The sequence below is a fragment of the Danio rerio genome, chromosome 3, assembly GCF_049306965.1.
Source record: "Danio rerio strain Tuebingen ecotype United States chromosome 3, GRCz12tu, whole genome shotgun sequence".
NCBI lineage: Eukaryota > Metazoa > Chordata > Actinopteri > Cypriniformes > Danionidae > Danio > Danio rerio.
In genome coordinates, this window is record NC_133178.1 from 13,946,460 (window position 1) to 13,973,203 (window position 26,744).

Sequence of the window (26,744 nt, forward strand, 5' to 3'; positions counted from 1 at the left end):
AATGCATTAGCGCTTATTTGTGTGCCCATAGGCGTTCTGGTCTAAAAAGGAAGGCATTCTGAGGCGCACTGCTAGTGATATTTTTAGAAACTATAATAGATTTTTCATTAGACCAAACCAAACCCGGTCTACACTCCGGCGCAGAGTTGCGCCTCGCTTACACACTGCTTAATACGCACAAGAGAGCAGTAGGCAAATATCTTTACATATGAAAAAATGTAAATATTAAGGATATATATAGGATAGATATAGGATATATATAAAGGATTAAAATATTACAAAACATATTATTTTCTAGCCTACATAAATATGAAAAATCTCTGCTTTTATGTCTTCTTCATCTCGAGAGGCTTTTTCAGTTCAGTCATAACAATTTGCTTTTGTATAATGTTATTATTATTAGCAGTATTATTTATTATATCCATATTTATAGTTGTTTTATTAAAAACAAGCTTAGATTTGCCCACCTGCAGGTGTTAGACCATATGGGGCACAGCATGTGTTTTAGGATATAACTCAGGTTTTTGAGCACATTTTGTTATTATTGTTCATTTATTCGTTTGCTGGAAATTAGAACTGAATTTAGAAATAATTTTGAAACGAATATTTGCGCTTAACAAACAAAATTATTTGTTTATAGACTGATGTCTGTGCGTAAAGGTTTCCCTATCCAAGAGCAAAAGTGAAAGTAGATCCATTACCTCTCATTCTCACAGTAGATGCTCTGTTTAACAGTTTTCTGTTAAAAGAAACAGTTAACTGTTAACTGTTTGCTAGTGAAATGCTCATTTTTTTCCACTTAGACTTACTTTACGTCTTGTAAATAGCGAATGCGCTCTTGGCGCGACGCAGCTGGCTCTTAAAGGGAATGGGAGATGAGACTCTAATTGGTTTATTCTCAAAACACACCTATAACTTATTAAGAAAATAAACTCAACCCTTTTAGACCATGCGCCACAGCGCAGAGCAGATTTTCCCGTCCTTAAATTAGCAAAAACGCATTCTGACACACCCTGAAAGCGTTTGCGCTCTGCACATGGACCGTCAAAATAGAGCCTAAGATTCTTACCACGCCACTCTTACCATTAGTTTGCTATGAAGTAATGATGCGCAAATAGAAAGCCCCGCCCCCTACTTAATATTCTGTTTCAGTACATCAACATGCTAAAACAAAAGTCTCATTGACTTCCAGTCCACAAACATTTAAAATTATGTTTATTTTATATATATTTAAAGAGTTTAGATGCTGTCAGAAATTTCCATCAGAAATGAGCATTATTTTTAGTCTCCTTTGTTTAGTTATTTCACTTTGAAGACCATGAAAAGAACTCATTCTTTGCCATAAAGGTGAAATTACTAAACCTACACACAGGAGCCTGGTAAGAATGCTAATTTTAGAGGAAAATTTCACACGGCAATAAGAGGTTTTTCCATCTGAACTCTTCGTTTGTTTTATAAGAGCCAATTCCTTAGACGTTGTTGTTTTAAATGCTTGTATTTTTTCTAATAGTACTAGCGTGCATTTAAACATAACATAAACAAAGTGTGAAACAGCTCTATTGATAAAAGAGTGATAAAAACTCTCATCTTTGGTTTTAAAAGGGACCTATTATGCAAGAAACATTTTTAACCCCTTTTAAACACAGTTGTGTGGCAAGGGTCTGTGAATATAAGCTGCTTCTAATAGTATAAAATGTATTAATTTTATTTTTTATAATCACACTTGATAAAAGCAGTCTGCAGAAACACTTTGATTGACATTCTCCCTTTGTACATGTTATCAGAGGGGGAAAGCTCAGGCCATTAGTGACAATCTCCTTCATTAGTATAGGACATCATGTTTTGAATCTGCCACTATGCTGACACATAGGCATTTATAGCTCCACCCTCTTTTGAAAAGAGCACAATCTCATTTGAATTTAAAGCGACAGTCCCCAAAATGGCACAATTAGGATCAAAGCCTAAAAGGGTCAGGTAATAAAACATTATTTGTGTTGTATTTTGAACTGAAACTTCACTTACACACTCTAGAGACTAATTTTACAATAAAAAAGTGGCAAAATAGGTCCTCTTTAAAAGTATTTCCAAGTCAAATCTCAAGTCTTGCAAACCTGCATGATTGCGCGGTCTTTGCATGTGTGCGGGCAGCTGGCCATCAAAGGTCTACTCACGATTGCTGATTAAATTTGGGATGGGATAATTGTTGATGATCCTAAAGCTGGATGTTGGAATTATCTTGCAAAGATGAGTTCTGGCTCTGAAACAGTGCAATACAGGCATTATTACACCAGATGTATTTTTTTATTATGTTAGATAAACCTTTTTGTCATATTAAGAAGTGGTTATGCTTCAACAGATGTCATAATCCCACCAGGAAATATGACAATGCACTTTAAAACACTGGACACACATGGAACAAAATTAAACGGCCATTATATTTTAGATACACACATATTGCATAAGCAGTATATATAGGCAAAATTATTAGCTATCCTGTGATAATTTCATTCTTTTTCTAATATTTCCAACACTGTTTAACGGAGAGATTTTTTTTTACAGATTTTTGAAGATAATATTTTTAATAATGAATTTTTTTTTATATTTGTCACAATAAAAGTACAGAATATTTTACTAGTTATTTTGCAAGATACTAGTATTTAGCTTTTAAAGGCTTAACATTTTAATTTTATCATTTATAAATTTAAAGGTTACACCACCTTGTAAAATGAAGTTGTAAATAAAACAAAACAAATTTTAAATACATGTAGAGCTTGATTAGTGAAAAGCTGCTGAGCGCAACGAAATATGTCAGATTTTCGTTGTATTGTTTTTTTTTTTTTAGGTTGTTCAGGGACAACAGATAAAAAAATAGCCTTCTGGCTAATTCTGGTGGATTTGCAGAAATGCTAATTAATGTACACTATCCCTGCTAAATAAAAAATAAAAAAATAAGATAGCCTTGGGAAAATGAATATGTTTTAGGTCTCTCCGGAGCATTTGGGCTGAATGTTTGACGGCGTCTATCAAAACGAAGATAACATAAAATACATTTCATTCCGAGTTATTACTGGAGAATTTCTGTGCTGTTATATCATGGATGGGTGCGCTCATTGTGCTGGGTCCCTCGGTTAGTGGCGAGACTACTCGATTCACTATGCCAACAGTCAGTCGGTGAGTAAACAAATATTCTGTAATGAATGGAAACACACAGGCCTGTGCGTATAGAAATATAATGTAATGCTGTACAGTAACGAGTCATTTGTTTGTTAAGGTTGTCTTGATTTTGCTCATTTTGTGATGATGCGATGGTGTGCTTTATCTGCCTGATTCTCGCTAAAGTGGGCGGGTTGTGTGACGTTTGATTTGGGGGGGCGTTCTGGGGGCAGGGTTTGCCTGACGTGCTGTGAGCTACTAGCCTGACAGTGGAAACGCCACATGATTTCGGCCTCACTGCTCAAGCTCACAGGCGATTAGCCCGGCCCTGCCTGGCCCGAAAAAAGCCCTGGCTCACAATGACCCGACAGTGAAAATGCGGCTAATGTGGGACCTTCCTACTGCAGGCCCACCATCTGCATGGCAAACCGTAAGGGGCCAGTAAATTGTGAAACGGGTAGTGGTCAAAGGTTAGGACCACAACAACCTAAGTCGTGCACAGAAACGGGCTCTTGGGACATTTTTGCATTCTTCTTAGTCTAAAATTTGGAACAAAAAGAAATACAAAAATTGGCGTCAAACTAAGTGATTAAAACAGTGAGGGCATTTAAATTTATAATGTTACCAATGTTTCAATGTCAAATAAATTTAATTTTTATTCATTTATCAATCATATTTCAACAAATTCATTCTTTCATTCATTTTGCTTTCAGCTTAAGGCTGATTTATACATCTGCGTCGAGCGCACGCGTTTGGTTCGGCGCAGTCTTCGCGTGGTCACATAGCCCTCACCATGGCTGACATGCACCTCTCAAAAAATTTAACTACACTTTGCAACAATGCATAGCGCAAGCTCTGTAATTGTTCGGTTTGGTAGCGGCAATGAGTGTGGGCGGTGCTGAGAGTTGCAGGCTCGATGGAACAAGAGTTTACAAGTGTAGAGTCCCGTGAAGTAGCTCCAGATGGAGACTGTTGTTTTGTGTTTACCTTATGATTAAAGTTGTTGCACGTCCGCCGATTCCCGCCTCAAAATGAGCGAGTTTTAGCTACGTGTACAGTAAGGTAGCATTCAGAAAAAAAAAACACCCACAAAGAAACACAACACAGAGCAATAATAAAACAGCTAGCGTTTTGGCAGAATGCAGAAATATAAATGCTTGACTGCGTGCAGGGCAGGCACTGTGGGTCATGCCGATCACTTGACGCAGAAGTATGAATAGTCTTTTTATTAAATAAGGATCGCCACATGGAAGTGAACCGCCATCTTTTCCATTATATGTTTTACGCAGCGGATGCCCTTCCAGATGCCCTATCCATACACTCTCATTCACATACATACACTACGGGCAATTAAGCTTACCCAATTCACCGCATGTCTTTAGACTATGGGGAAACTGGAGCACCACGAGAACACATAGAGAACATGCAAACTCCTCACAGAATTGCCAACTGGCGAGGCTTGAACCAGTGACCTTCGTGCTGTGAGGTGACATCGCTACCCACTGCGCCACCATTTTAGCAAATAATGCCTCAAAAAATATCTACATAAAAAATAAATGAAAGTATATTTAATTTGTAACTTTTAATGGAAGTTTCTTCATCCCAAACACTCAGTCTATCTCTGGTTTCAATCATCTTGTCCTTGTTTCACTTCTCAACAACTCAAAAAGTCTTAATTTCACCATCCACTTTCATTCCCATCCACAAATAGCTCACGTCATTTTGCCCTGTTCAGTGAGTTTGACTCAACAACAAACAGACTGCCACAAATCACTTTACAGCCACCAAACACTGCAATCAGCTTAATTTTTTCTCCTCGCAACATTTCTGTTTATCCATTTGCGCTTCACGTCTCCGTCTTCAGGCTGTTTGAAAGCCAGATTTGACGACCTGATCCTTCTACTTTCATCCACATCCTCTCTAAACATCATTCCTTTGTTGACATTTCTCATTTAGCCATATGATCATTTGATTTTTTTTTTCTATTTCGCTTCTCTAATCCTCTTTTGTGATCAGCCCAGTTTACCTCTTTCTCTCTCTCTCTCTCTCTCTCTCTCTCTTTCTCTGTGTGTGTGAGTGGCGAATGGACTTTAATCCCAGCAGCCAGAACTATAGTAATGGTGGCTGTGGGATTACTGGGCTACTCTTATGCAAACACATTTTGGCATTCAAGAAAAACGCTGAGCATTAGCAATTTATGTAACAAGCAAGTCATGTATGTGTATATGCAGAGAAACACACTGACATCAGACACGATGACGGCGGGGTACGTCATGACATACAGTTCTTATATAAAACACATACACACATGTGCATTTATGATACAGCTGAAGTAAAAGCAAGACACTGCTGCGTTGAGGATCATTAGAGGTAACTTTGTTTGCTTTTTGCCCTTTTTTGTTTGCTTTTTGGCCTTCAAATAATATAATGTATAGTTGCTATATACTGTATAATTTCTAAAAGTACGATTATTTCTGATTTAATGTAACATCTGGATCCTCTTTAGATTAAAAATATATTTAAAAAATTCTAATACATTCAAGGTGTCTGTAAATAATATATAAGAATAATATAAAGAAATAATTTATAAGAAATGCTCACTTTATTTTAAAATGACAAAAAAAGTATATATATTTAAATGTAAATATCTAAATATGCAAATGAGGTATTGTTTCATTGTATAAGTTTTTTTGTGTTTATTTCTGGCACTAAATATAAATCTATCTATATACAATACAAATTACAGATATTTCTAATTTAATGTAACATCTGGAGCAAATAAATAATTTATTTCTTATTTAAAAAACTAAAATATGTATAATATACATTTTAATATGTAAATATTTAAATATGTAAATGAGACATTATTTTGTTAAATTGGTGTTTTTTGTATTTATTTCTAGCTCTAAATATAGATCTATCTATCTATCTATCTATCTATCTATCTATCTATCTATCTATCTATCTATACAAATATTTCTAATTTAAGGTAACATCTGGAGCGAAATAAATGATATTTTTTTTAGATTAAAAGATTCAGGATGTCTACATAATATATATAGAAATGCCCACTTATAGCATATTTACTATATTTAGTAATCTAGCATCTAGAAATCCTATATTACTAAATATAAATCTATCTATCCATCTATCTATCTATCTATCTATCTATCTATCTATCTATCTATCTATCAACAATTACAAATTAGTTATCTCTAATTTAAAGTAACATCTGGAGCCAAATAAATTATTCGTTTTTTAGATTTAAAAAATATTTTAAAATGCTAATACATTCAGGATGTCTATATTCAATATATTAAGGAATGCACACTTTATTTTAAAATACATTTTATAAACAAAAATATATTTCATAATGTAAATATTTAAATATGCAAATATGCAAATTATTTTATTGAATAAGTGTTTTTTTGTTCATTTCTTGCACTAAAATATTTTTTTACCATAATGATCTTTGCCAGCGAAATAAATAAACAAACAAGTTAAATTAAAATAGAATTACAACCGAAATAGATTTAAAAAAATGTATAGTAAAATAAAAAGGAATAAAAAAATTAATTAAAAATAAACTTCACAGTATTGTATATGTTTACAAAAAGACAATATAAATTGAAAAATAATTCAAATAAATAAATACCTATATGAGGTGGTCTTCTACATAAAGAGAAAACCGAACAATATTGATCACATTTAAACCTGTTTGCACAGATTTCTTTATCTAAATCAGTTAAAGGGGAGAGTCTTCATCTTTTCAGTATATGTGATCATAACTTGCCCTCTCTCATAAAATATTTGCACAGATCCCTTCATTAAATATTACATTTTTTCTAGTTTTAAGTATAAAACCAGATCATATATCCACATTGAAGCTTTAGGTGGGGCTGCTGATTTCAATTACAATCATTTCTAATTTAATGTAACATCTGGAGCCAAATAATTATTCATTTTTTAGATAATTAAATAATAATACATTTTTAATACATTCAGGATGTCTATATATAATATATCAGGAAATGCACACTTTATCTATTTTAAAATTACAAAAATCGTTTATTTTAATATGTAATTTTTAAATATGCAAATGAGGCATTATTTTATTGAACAGGTGTTTTTTGTTCATTTCTAGCACTAAAAAAAGAGTGCTTACAGATGGTATTACATTATTATTTGTAGAATAAACTCAAAAAATATGCATGTTTATTTTAAATATGAGTTGTGATAGAAATCAACAGAAATTATTTGATAATGTATTCAAAAACAAAACTTTAAATGAGCATTTTAAACATTTTCTTTAAATTAACCTGAAAAATAAAAACACTCAAAATCTCAGGTCCATAAAAAACCTGCATTTTTATTTTTAGCTGCAGTTATAGTGCCATTAAAATTGGATAAGTACGAAAAATCAAAGAGAAATATTATAAATAAACCAACATGACTTCTGTTAGCTATTTTGTGGTCAGATGAACTTGTTTGATCTGGTAGGATTTGATCTCTCTGACTGTATTTCTCTCTCTCTCTCTCTCACTAACTCACGCGTTTATACTCTTACTTGCTCTCTTCCTCTCCCTGCAGCGTTTAATCATTCAGTATCTGCTGACTGACAGAAAGAAACGTTTCTTCTTGCTCCAAATTCAAGAATAGCTGGAAAGGAGAGAAGCTGACAGAAGCAAGTGGAGAACTGAGAGAAACTGCACTTCCTTTACTGCTTCCTGCCGACAAACAGAGAGAGAGAGAGAGCAGGTGAGGAGAAGAGCTGCTTTTTATTTTTTTTTAATTCTTTACTCAAAAAAAAAAAATTTTATATGGCAATATTATTTTATCACATAACAAATTATACTACTTTCATACATTATGCACTAATATGTCTGAGAGATTTGCATATTTAGCCAAAGGTCTATATTATTTTATTTAAACATATTATTCTATGCATATTACTATACAATTTATTTTACAAATTACTACGCATGTTAAATAAGCAAATATGTTATCAAACATTAAAATTGCATTTTAAAATGTATTAAAATGGGTCATACTTGACAACAAAGTTTTATTAGTTATAATAATATTAATAATAATAATACTTGTATGGCATTTTTAATCATGTTTCAACATTAATGCGTTATTAAAATGCTAATTCAAGCTTGTTCTTTTGGACGTGTACAAACTTAATGATTTCTGGTCTGACATATTTAAATGGTTGCCAGATATGTATGGTTTTACCTTTACACCCGACCCAGTAATAGCTATATTTGGGTACTCTAGTTCTCTGATTATTGCTAAGAGTTTCATTCAAAAACTGTGGAAATCAGATTCTGTTCCTCAATTTAAGACATGGTTAACTTATCTCACTCAAATATTGCACAATGTAGTTATGGAGTTATCGATAATCTTGTTAAGTTTTACAATCCATTTCTTGGTCACCTGGACCAATATAATACGGATTCTAAGCAGCATTGTAATGCTTAATATGCTCGCTACTGCTGTCTCTTTGTATTTTCATTGAAACCGTTTATGGGCAATTCTTCAATACAGGCACTTTTATGTCATGTGATCATATATCCAAAAATATGTATAATTAAGTACAATTTTCTCTTTCTTTGTCAAACTAACAATAAAATCTACTTACATTTTTTTACTAGCTTTCTATTATATTTTTTTCATATTATTCAACCTCTTTTTAGGTGTTAAAACTGTTGTCACCTTGTCGCACAGACAGAGTTTTAAAGAAAATAACATTTTAAAATATTATTTATTTGCTATCTATTATGTATCTTAATAAAGCACTAGTGAAATAATTTAAATATTTTATAGTTATTAATGTGAGTCTATATCAATATTTTTTTTATATACAAAATATAGCTGTCGCATAGTATCAGAGTAATTTCCACCACAACACTGTAACGTCTCTTTAAATAGTTTGTGTGAGAGATTATTTAGGTGGTTTCTATGAAAATGAATAGTGCCACCTGAGAACATGTTCAAGATGGAGGGAATTTCAAATTTTATCAACAACACTTGGAAGAAAAATCAAATTAAATATTGCTTGATAAGGAAATACATTTATTCTACGTCATTTCCAAACATGTTGTACCTTCAAAGATGGTTTTAAAAACCAAATAAAATTAAGGTAAATGAGAGTGTTTTGTATACATGAAATGCTAATAACGATTGAAATCAGTGAAGCTATTTCTCTTTTTTTTTTCACAATAAACTGTTGAAATGTCATTTCCACCACTGTCATTTCCATCACCACACACATTAAAAAATATATTTAAAAGTTCTCATCACACATTAAAAGTGTGTTCACAATGTATAAGTTCATTCTCTATTTAATATGCAAATTCAGTTTATTTATTTTCTAATAAGCTCTTAACTGAATTAATATTAAATTTAGGAGTGTGACAGGTGTAAAATTCAGCATACAACTAATTTATTTAAATGACAAATGTATAATTATTATATATATATTGTGGAAATATTGGTTAAACTAGATACAAAAATAATCTTAGACAACGTTTGACTGCCATCATTTATTTAATTTAGAAATAAAAGCTGTATATTGAGATGTGGTGGAATTGACTTGTATCTTCTTATCTAAGTTTGTCCTGTTACAGATCTTAAAACTAGACAAATTGTTTAAACTTAGGAGGCTATGTTACGTTCATTTTGAAGAAGTTTTTTTACTCAACTTCATGGCTAAAAGTGCCCGTAGTTGAAGAATGGCCCTTATATGCCCTAATTGTTTTTTAATAATAACTTAATAATTTTTTTATCTATTTTTCTTTATTTTAATTATTATTAACATTATTTCTTTGTATTATCATGCTTGTTCCTTGTCATTTTTATTATTGTTGTGTTGTTTGGTAATTATTGAAAAATGTAAAACTAATAAAAACACTTGTTAATAAAAAAATGCAAATTCATGCTTGTTAACGTTAATTAATATACTGTGAGCTAAAATAATCTAACAGTAAGCCACCTTATTTCTATTAACAAATATTAATAAATACTGTAATAAATGTATTGATCATTGTTTGTTTATGATAGTTAATACATCAAATAATATTAACTAATACAACCTTTTTGTAAAGTGTGACCATACAAAGTAGTACATATTAAAATAAATAATTATTTTTATAGAATGTGTGTGTTTTTCTTCGAATCATAATAAATTCATAAGTCATATTCATAACAATTTCAAAATGATTCATATTCATAATGATAATAATTAAAAGCAGTGTCACATTTTCAGAACTCTTGTTGCAAATGTTTTGGTGTTACATTCAATACTTCTATTCATATTATTCACTTGTATATACACTGTTAATGATTGTAAATGACAGTTCAGTGTTTAACTGTAATATGAACTGTGTTTTACTGTAGGAAACATTTGCAGTATGTTACTGTATTTTAAATGTGCATTGTGAGAATTACTTGTAAATATTCTACAGTAAAGATATACATACAATTCTGTAAATCTATATCTATAGAGCGAAATAAATGGTGCTGTAAATGTAAATACAGTATTTTTGCTTTAACTGATTTACAGTAAGTTACTGTAGATTCCACAGGAAATTGTTTACTACACTATACTGTACTTTACAAAATACAATTACCAAAACAGCAAACAATTACAAAGCAACAGCAAATGACACTTAAAACACACAGTATGAAGATGATTTGAAATTAGAAAGTATACATTACTCTCTTGTAAAACGTTCTCTGATGATCTTTGTGTTATTTATAGCATTGAAAAGTCATTTTTGAAGAGGCTCAGAAGAAAATCAAAAGAAGCTGTCATGAGTCTAGGGCCGGCTTGCATTTTCCTAAGAGGATCTAAAAATGCAGTAAGTCTTTTTGTTTTTAATGTATTATCAATGACTTGTTTATTTATTTAGCATTTTGTCCTGTTTTCTGAAGTGAGTGATTGCAAAAAAAAAACTATTTATACAAATACAAAGGCTATAACTTTAGGTTTCTATATCCTATGATTACTTTTTTTTCCTCTATATAGTCAAAAATAAAGGTTCTTTAATGGCATCAGTGGTTTAATTGGGGGCAGTTTTAAAATGGGTTTAAAATAGAAGAAATAAAAAAATTACAATTCTGTCATTGTTTCAGTTTCTTTATTCTGTTGAACACACAAAAAATATATCTTGAAAAATGTCAGAAACCTGTAACCATTAACTTCCATAGCATTTGTTTTTTTTCTACCATGGAAGTCAATGGTTACAGGTTTTCAGCATTCTTCATAATATCTGCTGAGTGTTCAATAAGATAAAAGTCTGAAACCACTCGAGGCAGAGTATACATTTTCATTTTTTGGGTGAACTATCCCTTTAACGTCTTTATTCTGAAAGAAAGCTTCAAGTTATAAAAGACTGGTGGACTTTGCAGGCACCTGTCAATTTACCTTTTAGACTTTTTAGCCTTACTCAAAATTAGATTTTCTTGTAATGACAACCTCAGCTGATCTTACAACACCAATGTACAATTTTATTCATATGCATATTCTTAAAATTTTAAATAAAAGGGATACATTTATATACAATTTGCCTGATTATATACAACATTTTATTCTTGTTTTTTTTTTGGGCTGGTTTGTGGGGGTTGGAGGCTGTTCAGGAAGTAATTTCAGAATTATGCTTAATACTTGATACTTAAACTAATCCTTAAAACTGACACTTAAAGTCCACCCTGTACAAACATTTTGCTATAATTTGTCAAAATAAATGAAACGAGAGTTTTAAAGCTGACTTCATCCAATGCTACACATTTATTGTTTAATAATCTAATAGTTTTATAGTAACAACAACAATAATAATAACAACGATAACAATAATATTAGTAATAATAATAATAATGAGTGTAATAGTAATAATTAGTATTTAATATTATTAAAAATGTATTATAATAGTAAGTTTCAATAAAATATAATAATATTAATAATAATAATAATAAATAATAAATATTTTCCTTATTTACCCACATTTTTTAACACTTTCAGCAACTGTGCAACACTAAAATTAATCATGTTCTTATTGTTTACAACAATATTATATACCCCACTACCACTTTGGCTGATTGAAAAAAAAAATTTAATTGCCAGTGCTACCTTATCACTAAAGATTACCGTTTGTCAATACACGCACAAATGTGATCTTAGAATCGAGAAGCAGCACCACTAATAGTGTTTGGTTGAGCAAAAGAAAGCAGGTGAATAAAAGGGTGTGCAGGTGCACAGTCAGACACATGCAAACCTTGCTCACTAACGACAGTGTCTGCACACAGCTCATGTGATGTGCGCGAGTGCTTAAAAGCTTCCGTGTCCTCTTTCCTTGCGCAAAGCAACCATGCCTGGAAACGCAACTGGTGCGATCGTTTCTCCTTGAAACACACTGGAAGAAAAGCGGTGCTCATGCCTGCACAGTCCTGCTAAGAGCTCAAGATTGTTATGTAAGCAGCAGTGGTTGCCGCTTTCACTTTAACCAATCTTTGAATGAATTATTAATGAGCCTAACGTTAAACATGTGTCCACGATTATCCTTGGATTATTGCAGACAGAATGTTTTTCACCTGCCTTCTTTTGCTAACAGCTGTTTTTGTTATTGTGGTTTAATTCTCAAAACTGATTTCTAATAACTGATTTATTTTATTTTTGCCATGTTGACAGTAAAAATGATTTTACTAGATATTTTTGTATATAGCTTAAAGTGACATTTAAAGGCTTATCTAGGTGAATTAGGTTAACCACGTTAGGGTAATTAGGCAATTTATTGTATAATGATGGTTTGTTCTGTAAACTATTGAAAAAAAAATGGCTTAAAGGGGCTAATAATTTTGACCTTAAAATTGTTTTTAAAAAATTCAAAGCTGCTTTTATTGTAGCCGAAATAAAACAAATAAGACTTTCTCCAGAAGAAAAAATATTATCAGACATACTGTAAAAATTTCCTTGCTCTGTTAAACATCATTTGGGAAATATTTTTAAAAAATTAAATTAAATTTAAATGGGGGCTAATAATTCTGACTTCAACTATATATATATATATATATATATATATATATATATATATATATATATATATATATATATATATATATATATATATATATATATATATATTTCCCTAGATTTTTTTATACTTATTGAAATATTCAAAGCATTGATTGCCTTATGTTGATGTTGTTTCTGCTGAGGATTTGTTTTTCATACATTTTTGTAGCTACATCTAACTACATCTAACTTACCCATATTCCACAACAATAGCAGCAAATCTATTTAAGCAATATATAAAACGATCTATTATAGTAAAAGATACTGGGACAAAAACTCCTTTTGGAAGAACTGGCTATTTACATTAAATAACTTTTTTTTACTAAACTTTGCCTGACCTCTAACAATACAAATCTGTTAATACCATAAATATCTTGCCTGACTTCAACGACCTCACTTATGTTTTTGGGTATACTATACAGTAAGAGATTAATGAGCGCCTGCAGAAAATACAATAATATCTCCTGTATATGTGAGCAAACGATATTTAAAATCGGTCCCAAGACATCAACAGCAGATTGTTGCTTACATAAAGCTTACATAAAGGTCAAGCTCAGTTCTGCTGAATGCAGAAAAACTCAGGGTAAATATGTCAAAGCGATGCACATACTTGACGCATTTCTGACTGTTTCTGTTTTACAGCACCGTCCTCTTGCTGACGAGGAGATAGATGGTAAGATTTACTGTTTACTGTGTTATGCAAATGTGACTGCATCAAACCCCAAATCAAAAACAATATATATTAATTGATTTTTTCTGTATTAAACAGATATTTTTTTCTGGTTTGTCTACAAAACCAGATTTACCTTATAGAATAAGACAGATGTGAAATGCCAGATGTCAATGCAAATCAGTAAAACTGTTCTTGTTTTATGATCTTTTTTCATTTAAAACAATAAAAAACTGTTGCAAATAATTAATACTATTCGTAATATGCAAAAAAAACAACAGCCTCAAACTCCCACCTTTATTCCTTACTAACTGCTTTGTAGACATCAAATCCTGGTTCACCTAAAACTTCCTGAAATTAAATGAAAATAAAACTGAACTTCTTATAGGTACACAATCTACTTTGAACAAATCACATAGCTTTTCTATTTCCACAGATGTTTCTGTCATTACCCCCTCCCCTCAGGTTAAGAGTCTGGGGCTCTTCTTTAAAACTCTCCTTCATTCACTGCACATGTTAATAATGTCACCCGGTCCTTCCCTTACATCTTATTCAGCTGCCATTCTTGTTCATAGTTTAGACACATCCCGTTTAAACTAATGTAATTCCCTTCTGTGTGGCCTCCCTAAAAAAACTCTTAATAGATAACAAATGGTAAAAAAACGCTGCAGCCCGTATTATCACAAAAACTCCCTCTATCTGTCACATCACACCCATTCTACAACACTTTCACTGGCTTCCCATCTTTTTCAGGATTAATTACAAAATACTTCTTCTCGCTGGAAAGCTTTTAAAGCCATCCAGAATCTCGCTCCTCCATACCTTGCTAATCTTGTTCACATCGCCACACCTTCTCGAACGCTCAGGTCTTCTTCTTCCATTCATCTCATTGTTCCCTCCATCCGCCTTGTCACCATGGGGAGCAAATCCTTCAGCCACTCTGCTCCTCAGCTTTGGAATTCTCTTCCATCTGATCTCCGTTTTTAAATTTAAATCCAAACTCAAAACACATCTGTTTAGAACAGCTTATTCACTTTAACCTAACTGCATTTTTATAGTTTGTATTGTATTCTATTGACTTTGATTGTGTTTTTTTTTTAACTGATTGTTCTAGCTGTACTGTACGGTGACCTTGAGTGTCATGAAAGGCGCCTTTAAATAAAATGCATTATCATTATTATTATTATTATTATTATTATTATTATTATTATTATTATTAAAATAATAAAAAATTAAGTGAAATTTTTTTTGACATTTTAATAAGATTCTTACTGCAAACGTGTGATGACAATTTGCTGTTATATATACAATTTTTGCATATTTATTTGGAAGGAAAATAAAATGTACATACAATAAAATAATAAACACCACTGTTTCATTCTTTCTATATATTTGATAAATTATGAATTATTTCTAATATAACATCTGGTGCCAAATAAATGATTTGTTTTTAGATATTTACTTTTTTATTTTAAAAACTAAAATACATTTCATGAAGTTTTAGTATTTGACAGACATCTTGTATATTTTAGAACATTTTTCATATATTGATATTATGCAGAGGTCTATTTTAATTTTATTAACCTTATTATGTATTAAATCAGTTAATAAAATTGTATATTACATATAAATAATATGTATGTATATTATATTATTATATACTACACATAGTTAAATATTCTTTTCTCTTTATATTCAAGAAGTGTCTTAGAATGTGTTTTCTTACTAGAAGATTAATATATAAATGAAACAAAAAAACAACAGTGGCATGTTTGATTCTTGTTGAAAAAGTAATAACAATTTGGTTTCATATTTGATCATGTTGAATTCTAACATTATCAACAGCTCAAGCAATTTAACCGAGTTAAATTAAAAAATATAAATGAATCGCATATTATTTCCTTTTTTTCTTTTCTTTCTTTCCTTAATGACAAAGTTCAGTGAGTTTGATCTGAGAATAAGCAAAGAGGATCTTAAACTTCTGTACAAAATGTCACAGACTTACTCCAATAGTTTTTGATCTAAAAATTAAAAAATATGTGCCATTTAAATATTGCCGGATGCAGGAAAAAACAGCCATTGACTACCATAGTGTTTTTAATTACAACACTGTAATAAAGGCAAGAAGGCAAGAATTATTTTTGTTGCTTTAACTTGTTAACCATGTTAATCAGGTTTCAAATACATTTTTGAGTCATGAAAACTATAACTTATATTCTAAAATTTTAATATTTTAATCAGTCTGACAGAAGTAAGTTGAGATGACTAGAAAAGTTAATTTGATTCAACTCAAAAAGTCAGGTCAGATATAACGTTTTACACTGTTATTTGCATATCAGTGGCTGCTTTTTTCCAACATTTTTCAGAATACCTCATTTTGTGTTTAACAGAAGAAAAAGAATTGTTATATGAGTGTGAGGAAATTGTGAGGACTTTTTTTCCCTTTAAAGAGTTTGTCATTTACCCAGAACCCGTGTGTGTATGTGCATGTGTGCGTTTCAGAGCTGCGCGAGGCGTTCACTGAGTTTGATAAGGATAAGGATGGTCTGATCAGTTGTAAGGATCTGGGAAACCTGATGAGGACGATGGGCTACATGCCCACTGAGATGGAGCTGATTGAACTGAGCCAGAACATCAACATGAACCGTAAGATTTTGAAATGTATTCATAATTCATCTGTTTGTGTTGGCCGTGGGATTTTACAGTGCAAAGTGAGCACTGGTGTACATGTAAACTGACTTGCAGTTCCCTGCCACTGATTCAAGCTCTGATGAATGTCATGTAGAGTTCTGTTGCTGTGAAGAGTTTTCAAACCCAATGCATGTCTTAAAGATGCCTTAATCCGTGGTCACTTCGCTGAGCATGTGAAATTCTGATGGTGTTGAGAGAAAGGTAGAAAAAAAATAAGATGATTAGACATTGATAAAGCAAACCTTCTAGCATGAGCTTGCGTTTCCAATCTGTACCAATCACATGCATATAAATGGAAGTCAAGGGTGAAAGGGCAGTGTGACCTTTATGTTTTATTCTTTGTTAGATTAAAAAACAAATTGATGAATTTTGGAGTATGGTAAACCTCTATGTATAGGTGCGGTGTGTATTGGTTAACTGATTGGTAGACTGATTGGTGGATGGACTGGTTGGTTTATTGACTGGTTGTGTGATTGGTTGTTTGATTGGTTACTGGTTGGTTGGTTGGTTGGTTGGTTGACTGGTTGGTTAACTGGTTGCTTGGTTATTTAACTAGTTGATTGATTGGTTGACTGGCTGTTTGTCTGGTTAACTGTCTGATTGGTTGATTGGTTGGTTGGTTGACTGGTTGGTTGATTGACTGGTTGGTTGGTTGGTTGGCTAACTGGTTATTTTGTTGACTGGTTGGTTAGTTGACTGGTTGGTTTGTTGACTGGTTGTGGGATTTGTTGTTTGATTGGTTAACTGGTTGGTTGGTTTGTTGGTTGGTTGGCTGGTTGGTTGGTTGACTGGTTGGTTGGTTGACTAGTTGGTTGATTGGTTGACTGGCTGTTTGTCTGGTTAATTGGTTGCTTGATCGTTTGGTTGGTTGGTTGGTTGGTTGGTTGGTTGACTGGTTGGTTGACTGACTGGTTGTATGGTTGACTGGTTGGTTGGCTGACTGGTTGTATGGTTGACTGGTTGTTTGTTTGGTTGGTTGGCTGGTTGCTGGCTTGGTTGACTGGTTGTTTTATTGGTTGAGTGGTTGTTTAATTGGTTGACTGGTTGGCTGGTTGGTTGGTTGATTGGTTGACTGGTTGTTTGACTGGTTGGTTGATTTGCTGACTGGTTGTTTGATTGGTTGACTGGTTTCTTGGTTAGTTGACTGGTTGGTTGATTGTTCAACTGGTTATTTGATCGTTAATTGCTTGGTTGGTTGGTTGACTGATTTGTTGACTGATTGAATAGGATGACTGGATGGTTGGTTGACTGATTGATTGACTAACTGGTTGTTTGGTTGACTGGTTGGTTGGTTGACAGGTTGGTTGACTGACTGACTGACTGACTGACTGGTTGGTTAGTTGGCTGGTTGGTTGGTTGACTGGTTGGTTGGTTGGTTGGTTGTTTAGTTGACTGGTTGGTTGGTTGACTGGTTGGTTGGTTGGTTGCTTGACTGGTTCGATTGGTTGAGTGTTTGTTTGATTGCTAGACTGGTTGATTGTTTGGTTGGTTGTTTAACTAGTTGGTTAACAAGTTGTTTGATTGGTTGACTGGTTGGCTGACTGGTTGGTTGACGGGTTGCTTGGTTAATTGGCTGGTTGGTTGGTTGGTTGGTTGGTTAATTCGTTGACTGGTTGTTTGATTGGTAGACAGTTTGATTGGTTGACTGATTGCACAGTTTTACTGGTTGGTTGGTTGGTTGATTGCTCACCCTATAGCATTTAGTCTGTGCCTTTTAGGTGTGCACTAGTATCATCACGTTAGTAATAGCAATAGTACACTACTTTTATTGGACTTGAAATGATATATTATGCACAAACCACATGAATAACAGCCACTATGACAGATTCTATTAAACACTAGTTTTTTTTGAACTAACAAAATATATTATCTACAACACTTTAACGAATGCCACAGCATCCTATTATAATGAAGTATTGATAATTTTTTTTAAAAAGTACTTGCTCATGGTAAATTGTGTACCTTAATTATGGTAAACTGTTAAGATTTGCATATTGTTATTGTTTATATTACTATGGTAACTATAGAATTACCAAAGCAGATTCATTGAAGTACTTTACCAAGGTAGGACTAAAATCCTAAAAATACTATTTAATATAAATTACTACAGTAATTGTTCATGTCTTCTTATATCAACTGTTGGGAAAATGTAATAAATCATACATTAAAAAGAAGAAACAAAAACAAACCATAAGACACGTGGCTTTGTCTCTTGCCATATGCCTCTCAAATCTGTTTTCCGATGCTCAGTCAGTGTACTTTGTATTAATGCCTGCTGGTGATTTAGAGTAAAACACTCCAGATTATTCTCTTGATCCATCCAAGTTCAGTCTATTTGTAAGTCGCTTTGAACAAAAGCATCTGTTAAACGACTAAATCTATAAACGTCATGTAAATGTATTGATTTATCACTTTTTCCTCTGCTTACCTTTACTCTGCATCTCTCTCTTTTTCAGTCGGAGGGAGTGTCGATTTTCAGGATTTTGTGGATCTCATGGCTCCAAAGCTGCTGGCAGAAACAGCTGGAATGATTGGGATAAAAGAGTTAAAAGATGCATTTAAAGAGGTATTTTTTAATTATTCAGCTTACCAAACATATTCTCATTTAACAGCATAAATGAGTGTAGGTATTTGACGGTGTGTTTTCTGTGTAGTTTGATATGGACGGTGACGGATCAATCACCACTGAAGAACTGAGGCTTGCAATGCTGAAACTGTTAGGTGAAAACACGAACAGGAGGGAAGTAGAAGCCGTGGTCCGAGAAGTAGACAACAATGGAGATGGGACTGTCGATTTTGAGGGTGAGTAAGAATCAATGCAACAAATTTACATGCTTGTATTTAGCAAACACTTATTTTCAAAGTGACTTTCAAAAGAGGCCATTTGTCAAAGTGTAAGGCTGCACAACATTAGGAAAATCTTGTAATACTTTGTTTTTCTGTGATACACATATTACGTTATGAATACAATTTCATCACATGGCTTAAATATGTCTATTAGGAAATAAATTATTCATTTAGATTAACTGGGGTGATTTTGTAAGGCTGTGAATCATGTATAAAAAGTAATAAACAAATTGCAAGCAAGAATAATTACAATAGAGCAACATAAAAAGTAAAATAAACAGTACTTTCCGAAGAGTATTCAGAATGTAAAATGCAAACAAAGTAACGCTGTATGGTCTGTATTGTAATAAATCAGTAAAATTATTCTTCATTAAAATGTCTTGAATGCTTTAAACTTTCTTGAAATGCCTATAAAACACATGCAAATGATGCAAGTTTTTGCTCTTTTATGGTTATTCTTTGCAATGAATTTCATGTATTCTCAACTGTTGTGATGATCAACAATAATCCATCAACATTGCATGTCCCGCGATGTGACTATTGTGGACAAACATTGCAATATTGATGCTGAAATTGTATATTGTTACATTTCATGCCTATCATATCTATCAGATCATAACTCTATTAAACACAAAAGTAGATATTTTGAAAAATGTTGAAAATCTGTATCAATTGACTTTCATAATAACGTTTTTTTTTTTTCTACTATGGAAGTCGGTTGTTAGCAGCCCTATCAAAGAGGCAACAATGGTCAGACCTATACTACAGCCAATATTATAATCATATTAAACCCGGTACACAGCAAAAGCTATAGCAACAGTGAAAAATGACTGTGTTGGCTGCAACTGCTCCCATCTGGACCAAAAAGCTGCATGTGAACACACCAAAGGACTGAAACGAGAACATTCTATGCGTCAGAGTAAGAGGATGTATCTCTTCATACCCAAAGATGGCAGTATCTGTATTGTCATATACTGTCAGACACAAAAGGCAACCTGGAACTAGTGCTGCACACATACAAATCATAAACAAAGCAGTATTTGTGTGTCATTTGTAACATTTCTATAGTGCAAATATGTCAGACAATCTGATAATATTGTAAATACTGAACAATTGTGATGACCGTATGCTTCTTTGTGTAATATAGTTATAATTAGAAAACTGGATTAGTAAGACATAAGTATAGACATAAGTAGGGCCAGACGGAATCTGCTGATGTTTTTTGCTATTTCTGCTGAGAACTTTGGTAAAAAATCTGTAGATTTCTGCGAAATTATTTAGGGAGTATCATAACTAAAACATTAATATGTGAAATAAAAAATAATATCTTTTTAACTTTTATTTAATGTTTAAAATGCAAATCCAATTAGATCCACTTTATTTGATAAACAAAGCAAGTCTCTCATATAATATATCTAGTAAAAGAGAATATGACTTTACAAACTGTATTGTGAATCAATCATATGAACATTTTCACATTAGTCAATAATATTACTGTAATTAATTTAAAAGTTGAATAGATATAGATTTACACACATTTACTCAAGAAAATAAACAGAATTATTGATGGGCGAAGAATCTGCTTAAATCTGTGTGCACAGATTCCCTGTGGGCCTATAATGCCTAGTTCACACTGCATGATTTTAGCCACGATTATGGCTCGCTGACAGGTTTTGAGAAATCGCCAACAAATGCATGAAATCCCAGGCAAATCGGTGCTCGTGCCCGTGAGTGACAATCACACAGTATGAACTATCTAAGACGCGATCTGAGAGAATCTCCGATGAGTCGCTGATGCCTGTGAGATATTTGGCGTGCTAAATTTCTGGAGCTGTCGGCGATGCAAATCATGTCGCGTGAAATAAATTTTGACTGAAAATAACATCGGCGATCGCCTACAGCCAATGAGAGAGCAGCATTTGGAGGTTGGGGGAGAAGTTAAAAGCGCTTATTTTCGGTTTATTTGGACCCAAGAAATGGAGGAAAAACTAGTGTGGGTTTGACAGGAGCGCCCGTGTCTGTTTGACGTGTCATACAGAAAGTTAAAAAAGAAAGTTGAGGAGAAATTGCTAATTCTCTTCAGACCCAGGTGAGCAAATATGTACATTTCCTACCTCATAAAAGGCTTCTTTCTCATTATGTAGTTAATAACAAAAGATATACTACGTGTTTTTGGCTGTGAGACGTAGTTTGGACAAAGTTGTCTGCGATTCTTCCTATTGTAAAGTCATGCAATGTGAAAGTCCCTGTCGTCAATCCATCTTGCAGTGTAAACAAAGCAGCGACAAAACGCTTGCCCAGATAGTCATGCAGTGGGAAAACACCCGTGACATGGCTACTTTGAAAACCACGCAGTCTGAACTCGGCATAAGTATATTTTTATAATATTTTGTACAGTATACACTGTTTTTATATTATACACTGGTATTATACACTGTTATTTATTATTGCGGCAGCACTGTTGTCAGCAACTGCCCCTTTACTGTAATCTACCTGTAAATGTGTTTTGCAGTAGCAGGGCACCACCGCAATTTCATTTTACAGTAAAATAGCCATTCTACTTTTTGAATGGGAGGTAGGACAATCTGTCAGGGTGTAAAATGGAAATAAATTGCAGTAAAAGTACTGTAAAAAATCTCATACTGTAAAATTAAAATGTGGTAAACGGCGTTTTACCATAAAAAAAGAAGTTGTGGTAACTTCTTTTTTATGGTAAAAGGGCGTTTACCACATTTAATTTTACAGTATGAGATTTTTTACAGTACTTTTACTGCAATTTATTTCCATTTTACACCCTGACAGATTGTCCTACCTCCCATTCAAAAAGTAAATAGCACATTTTTATGATGCAATATAATTGTAAATTAGGGTTGGGCGACGTCAACCAATTTGGCATCGTACGATGTCCAATGTGAAACATCGTGATGTACGATGGCATCGTCTATCAACCCAACTCCAGTGTAAATTTGAATGTGGAGTAGAATGATATGAAGCTGTAATATCACCCTAACCTACCTACCATTCAAATACAGTGTTGGTAGCATAATTTAATGGGTAGGATCAAATCTCAGGATACCTGTGGTACAAAACTTTTATTTTTAGTATTTACTATTGAATTTAACAAATTCCAAAAAACTGAAGAGATCATGTGCAACAGTATTTGTATTATTCACTGTTATAATATGCATTTGAAATGGTTTACAAAAGTAAATTTAATCCATCTGTCTATTTTAAATACACTCTGTGATACACGATGTTTATTAATAATTTTTGTTAACCTCATTTTTGGATTTAACGACAGTAGCAGTACTTAATTACAGTAAAATACCACAAATACTTAATATGCAGTAAGTTACTGTAAAAGGTTTTAAATTACCTACAGTGCATTGAATATTACAGTAGCGAATTGTAAAGAATGTATGTAGTATTTTACTGGGCGTTTTTGCAGTAAACAACTGTAAAATTGCAGTAAAGTCTAACAGTGTATGTCAAACTTTTATTCATTCAGTAACAACATTCCAATCATCCTATTAGATTATATGGGCATATATGGTTTCAACATCGACATCTCAAAGTGCACATCTGCAATAGTCAAATCGCAAGTTGACCAGGAGCCACACTTGGGAATGCATTTCCTTCGTGGATTGACTGCAATGTTTAACCATTGTGTAATTACTAAAGTTCCTAATTTGCTTTTTTTTTTTCCGTTAAACATGTCAAGAGAGTTTAAAGGATTCAAGGACAAGAAACAATAAGATACGTAGCTTTAATACGGACTAGTTATATTTCATTTATATAGTGAAGACACTGCAGTGTCATTTTACATTTGAGTAGAATAATGCGTGCAGATACAAAATCGCCCCAGAAATAACTAATTCCTTACAAATCTTACAGATTTTATATCACAATATATGTCACAAAAAATATTGCAATGTCATTTTTTTCCAATATCGTGCGGTCCTAATGTACACAGTTTATGCTTAAGCCTAAGATTAGGCTTAAAATCAGGGTCAGGTGCTTTTATTCCCCTATCATTGTCCTCTGATTTGGGTTAGGTTTAGGGATTAGGTCTGGATTCAATTTTTGGACAGGAACAATGTTCCGGAATCAACACAATATGTTGACCCATATCTAACTCAGCAAAAGCAGGACATACTCTCTGAATACACTGTTTGAACAGATGTGGCAAATCATTATTTTACATTAGTTATTTCAACGAATATGACATTATTTCCTTACCTTATAAAACAATGATAATTGAATGGAAAAATAGAAATAAGATTTTAGTTTACATTTAGATTTTTGTGTTAAAAAAAGATTGGTTACACTATATTTTAAGGTGACTTTGCTACAGTGTAGCTATTGATTTAATTTAACTTAAAATAATTACACATGCTTGCTATATGGTTAGGGTTAAAATGTGGGTAATACCTTGAAGGAATAGTTGATTACTTACTTAAAATTGACTTGTTCCAAACCTGTTTGAGATTTTTTGTTGTTAAAAACAAAAGAAGATATTTTGAAAAATGTTGAAAACCTGTAACAATTGACTTCCACAATATTTAATTGACCTACTATGGAAATTGGTAGTTAAAAGTTTCCAAAATTAACTTGTTCTGTTAAACACAAATAAAGATATTTTGATTTTTTTTTTTATTATTATTTAACCATTGACTTCCATAATATCTGTTTTTCCTACTCTGGAAATCGGTAGTTACAGGTTTCAACATTTTTTGTTTTGTTAAACACAAAAGAAGATATTTTGAAAAATGTTGAAAACCTGTAACCATTGGCTTCCATAATATTTGTTTTTCATATAAGAAAGTCAGTATTTACAGGTTTCCAACATTTTTTGGTTCTGCTAAACACAAAAGAAGATAATTTGAAAAATGTTTAGAAACCTGTAACCACTGACTTTCATTGTATTTAGTTTGCCTACTATGGAAATTGGTGCTTAAAGGTTTCCAAATTGTTTGTTCTGTTAACTACAAATAAACATATTTTGAAAATGTTGAAAACCTGTAACCATTCATTTCAATGTTTGTTTTTCGTACTCAGTAGTTACAGGTTTCCAACATTATTTGTTCTGTTGAAAACAAAAGAAGATATTTTTTAAAATGTTGGAAACCTGTCACCATTGAGTTCCATTATATTCATTTTTTCTACTGTGGAAGTCTGCATACAGGTTTCAAACATTTTTATTCTGTTAAACTCAAAAGAATATATTTTGAAAAATGGTAAAACCTCTAACCATTAACTTCCATAATACTTGTTTTTCCTATGAAAGTCATCAGTTATAGGTTTCCAACATTCTTCTAACTATCGTCTTTTGTGTTTAAAATAAAAAATTAACTAGTTTAAAACAAGTCAATGGTGGATAAATGATGACAGAAGTTTCATTGTTGGGTTATTGCTGTAAAATAAAGTGTTAGCAGTTCTGTTTTTTGCAGCCCCTTTGAAAGTTTTTGCAGAGTTGACCTGGTTAAGAACCACTGTATAGCATTCACACAGTACAAAATCTACAGTAGAACCGTTTTACATAAAGAAATGCATGGACATTTAGTCCAGCTGGACCTGTTTAATTAATTAGCTTTAAGTGTGTCCTTTAATATGTTAATGTTGGAACAGTTTAAGTATTTCAGTTATTAATCAAGTGTTCCCAAACATCCACAGATGACCCAGACATAAAAAAGTGGGTCATAGCTATGCACAGTGACCATTTAAGCTCAAAATGTGCCACGAGCACACACACTCATGTGTCGTGGACAGCAGGTGTGATCAAATGAGAGATCAAAAACGTGCTTGTTTGAAATTAAATTAATTACATTAGTTAATCAGTTTGTGTGTAGTTTTAAATCATATAGGCATAGACACGTAATAAACATACGTTAAAATGTGTTTAGTTATTAAGTTAACTTACACTATAAGCACTGATTTCCCAGTGCAGTACGATTTGTTCATTTTAAACATTTTTTTTTCATCATTATTTATGTATTTGCATGCATGAAAAACAATTGTATGCATTACATTTTGGCCAGATCTCTTGAAAAAACAGATTTTAATCTTGAGGGATTAACCCGCAATCTTAAAAATAAGGCTTTCAAAGGTTTTTTTCTTTTTCTTTTTGTACCATCAAGACCTGTTTAGTGAATTTTCTCACACTTTCTTAGTTTGAACAACATTGAATGATCTAAAAACGTTGAACTAAACCTAACTTAAATCCCATTTAATTCCAATCCACAAATGGGTCATTTAAATATCATATAAACACTAAGAAAACTGGCTAGTGGTTTAAGTAAGAAGATAAATTAATGGCATTTTAGTGCTAAAACACAGAAATAATCTCACAGTACACAGCTGTAGCTCTCAACCTAAAAATGTCTTGTTTTTTTATTTCTCTCCTTTAGAATTTGTTAAAATGATGTCTAAAAATTGAGAAGACACCTGGGATCCTGAGAAAAAAATAACAAAACACTCAAGGGATGGAAACAACTGCATCAGAGACTCATTCAAACCGTCACTAAAGTCACTGGATATTACGCTATGCATATGGAAACTGTATTTTATACTACATTTTGTTTGTACGTTTATATCTTATGCTCTGTTTCGCTTTGTTCGATGACCTAAAACGAATAAACGATGCACTCTTAAGAACTCTGTAAAATAATGATGTCATATATCATTGTTATGTAACAATATTTCAGAGATATGTATGTATTTATTTATAACATATCTGACATACATGTACTGAATTGGATTGCATCTTTCACTGGGCACGCATGCTTGAACTTTTGGCATTAAACCAAGTAAAAATCTCTGTTATTAATTTTGCATTAATCTGTGTGTGTGCATGTGTGTGTGTGTGTGTTTCCTGAAACAGTAATTAGATCATCTAGGCTTTAGTTAAGCTCATCAGTGAAAATGACAAACGTCATCAGAGGACTGGACTGCAGTCTATCCTCCCTGTAATTTATGGAAGGCATTAGGACAATAGTTTATCCAAAAATTTAATTCTGTCATTTACTCATCCTCTACGTGCCACAAACCTGTTTAAGTTTCTTTCTTCTGTTGAACACAAAAGAATATAGTTTGAGGAATATTGGAAACCGGTATCCATTGACTTTCATGGCATTTTCTTTTCATATTATGGATGTCAATGATTACCAGTTTCCAACATTCTTCGCTCGTTTGCCGCCCTCACTAGAGGCTGCCTAGGTCGCCTCTATGGAAGCACGGCCCTGATCATAAGCCTACTTGAAAGTGAGAAATATCTTTGTTTCAGCCGTAGAAACTGTCCTTTTGCACCAT

General features: G+C 32.6%; 1 protein-coding gene and 1 long non-coding RNA gene across 2 annotated transcripts in view; one reads left to right on the plus strand and one right to left on the minus strand.

The window, feature by feature from the left end:
- The window catches only part of LOC137490042 (uncharacterized), an 846,477-nt gene that overhangs the window by 153,046 nt on the left and 666,687 nt on the right, over positions 1-26,744 (minus strand). The gene's annotated exons all lie outside the window — the stretch shown is intronic.
- On the plus strand, positions 5,474-26,251 carry cabp5b (calcium binding protein 5b). The gene is made up of 8 exons (NM_001020732.1): positions 5,474-5,523; positions 7,744-7,911; positions 10,919-11,018; positions 13,871-13,901; positions 16,401-16,544; positions 19,046-19,155; positions 19,244-19,391; positions 25,844-26,251. The coding sequence occupies exons 3-8, from the start codon at positions 10,971-10,973 to the stop codon at positions 25,870-25,872; spliced, it is 510 nt and encodes a 169-aa protein (NP_001018568.1). The 5' UTR covers positions 5,474-5,523; positions 7,744-7,911; positions 10,919-10,970; the 3' UTR covers positions 25,873-26,251.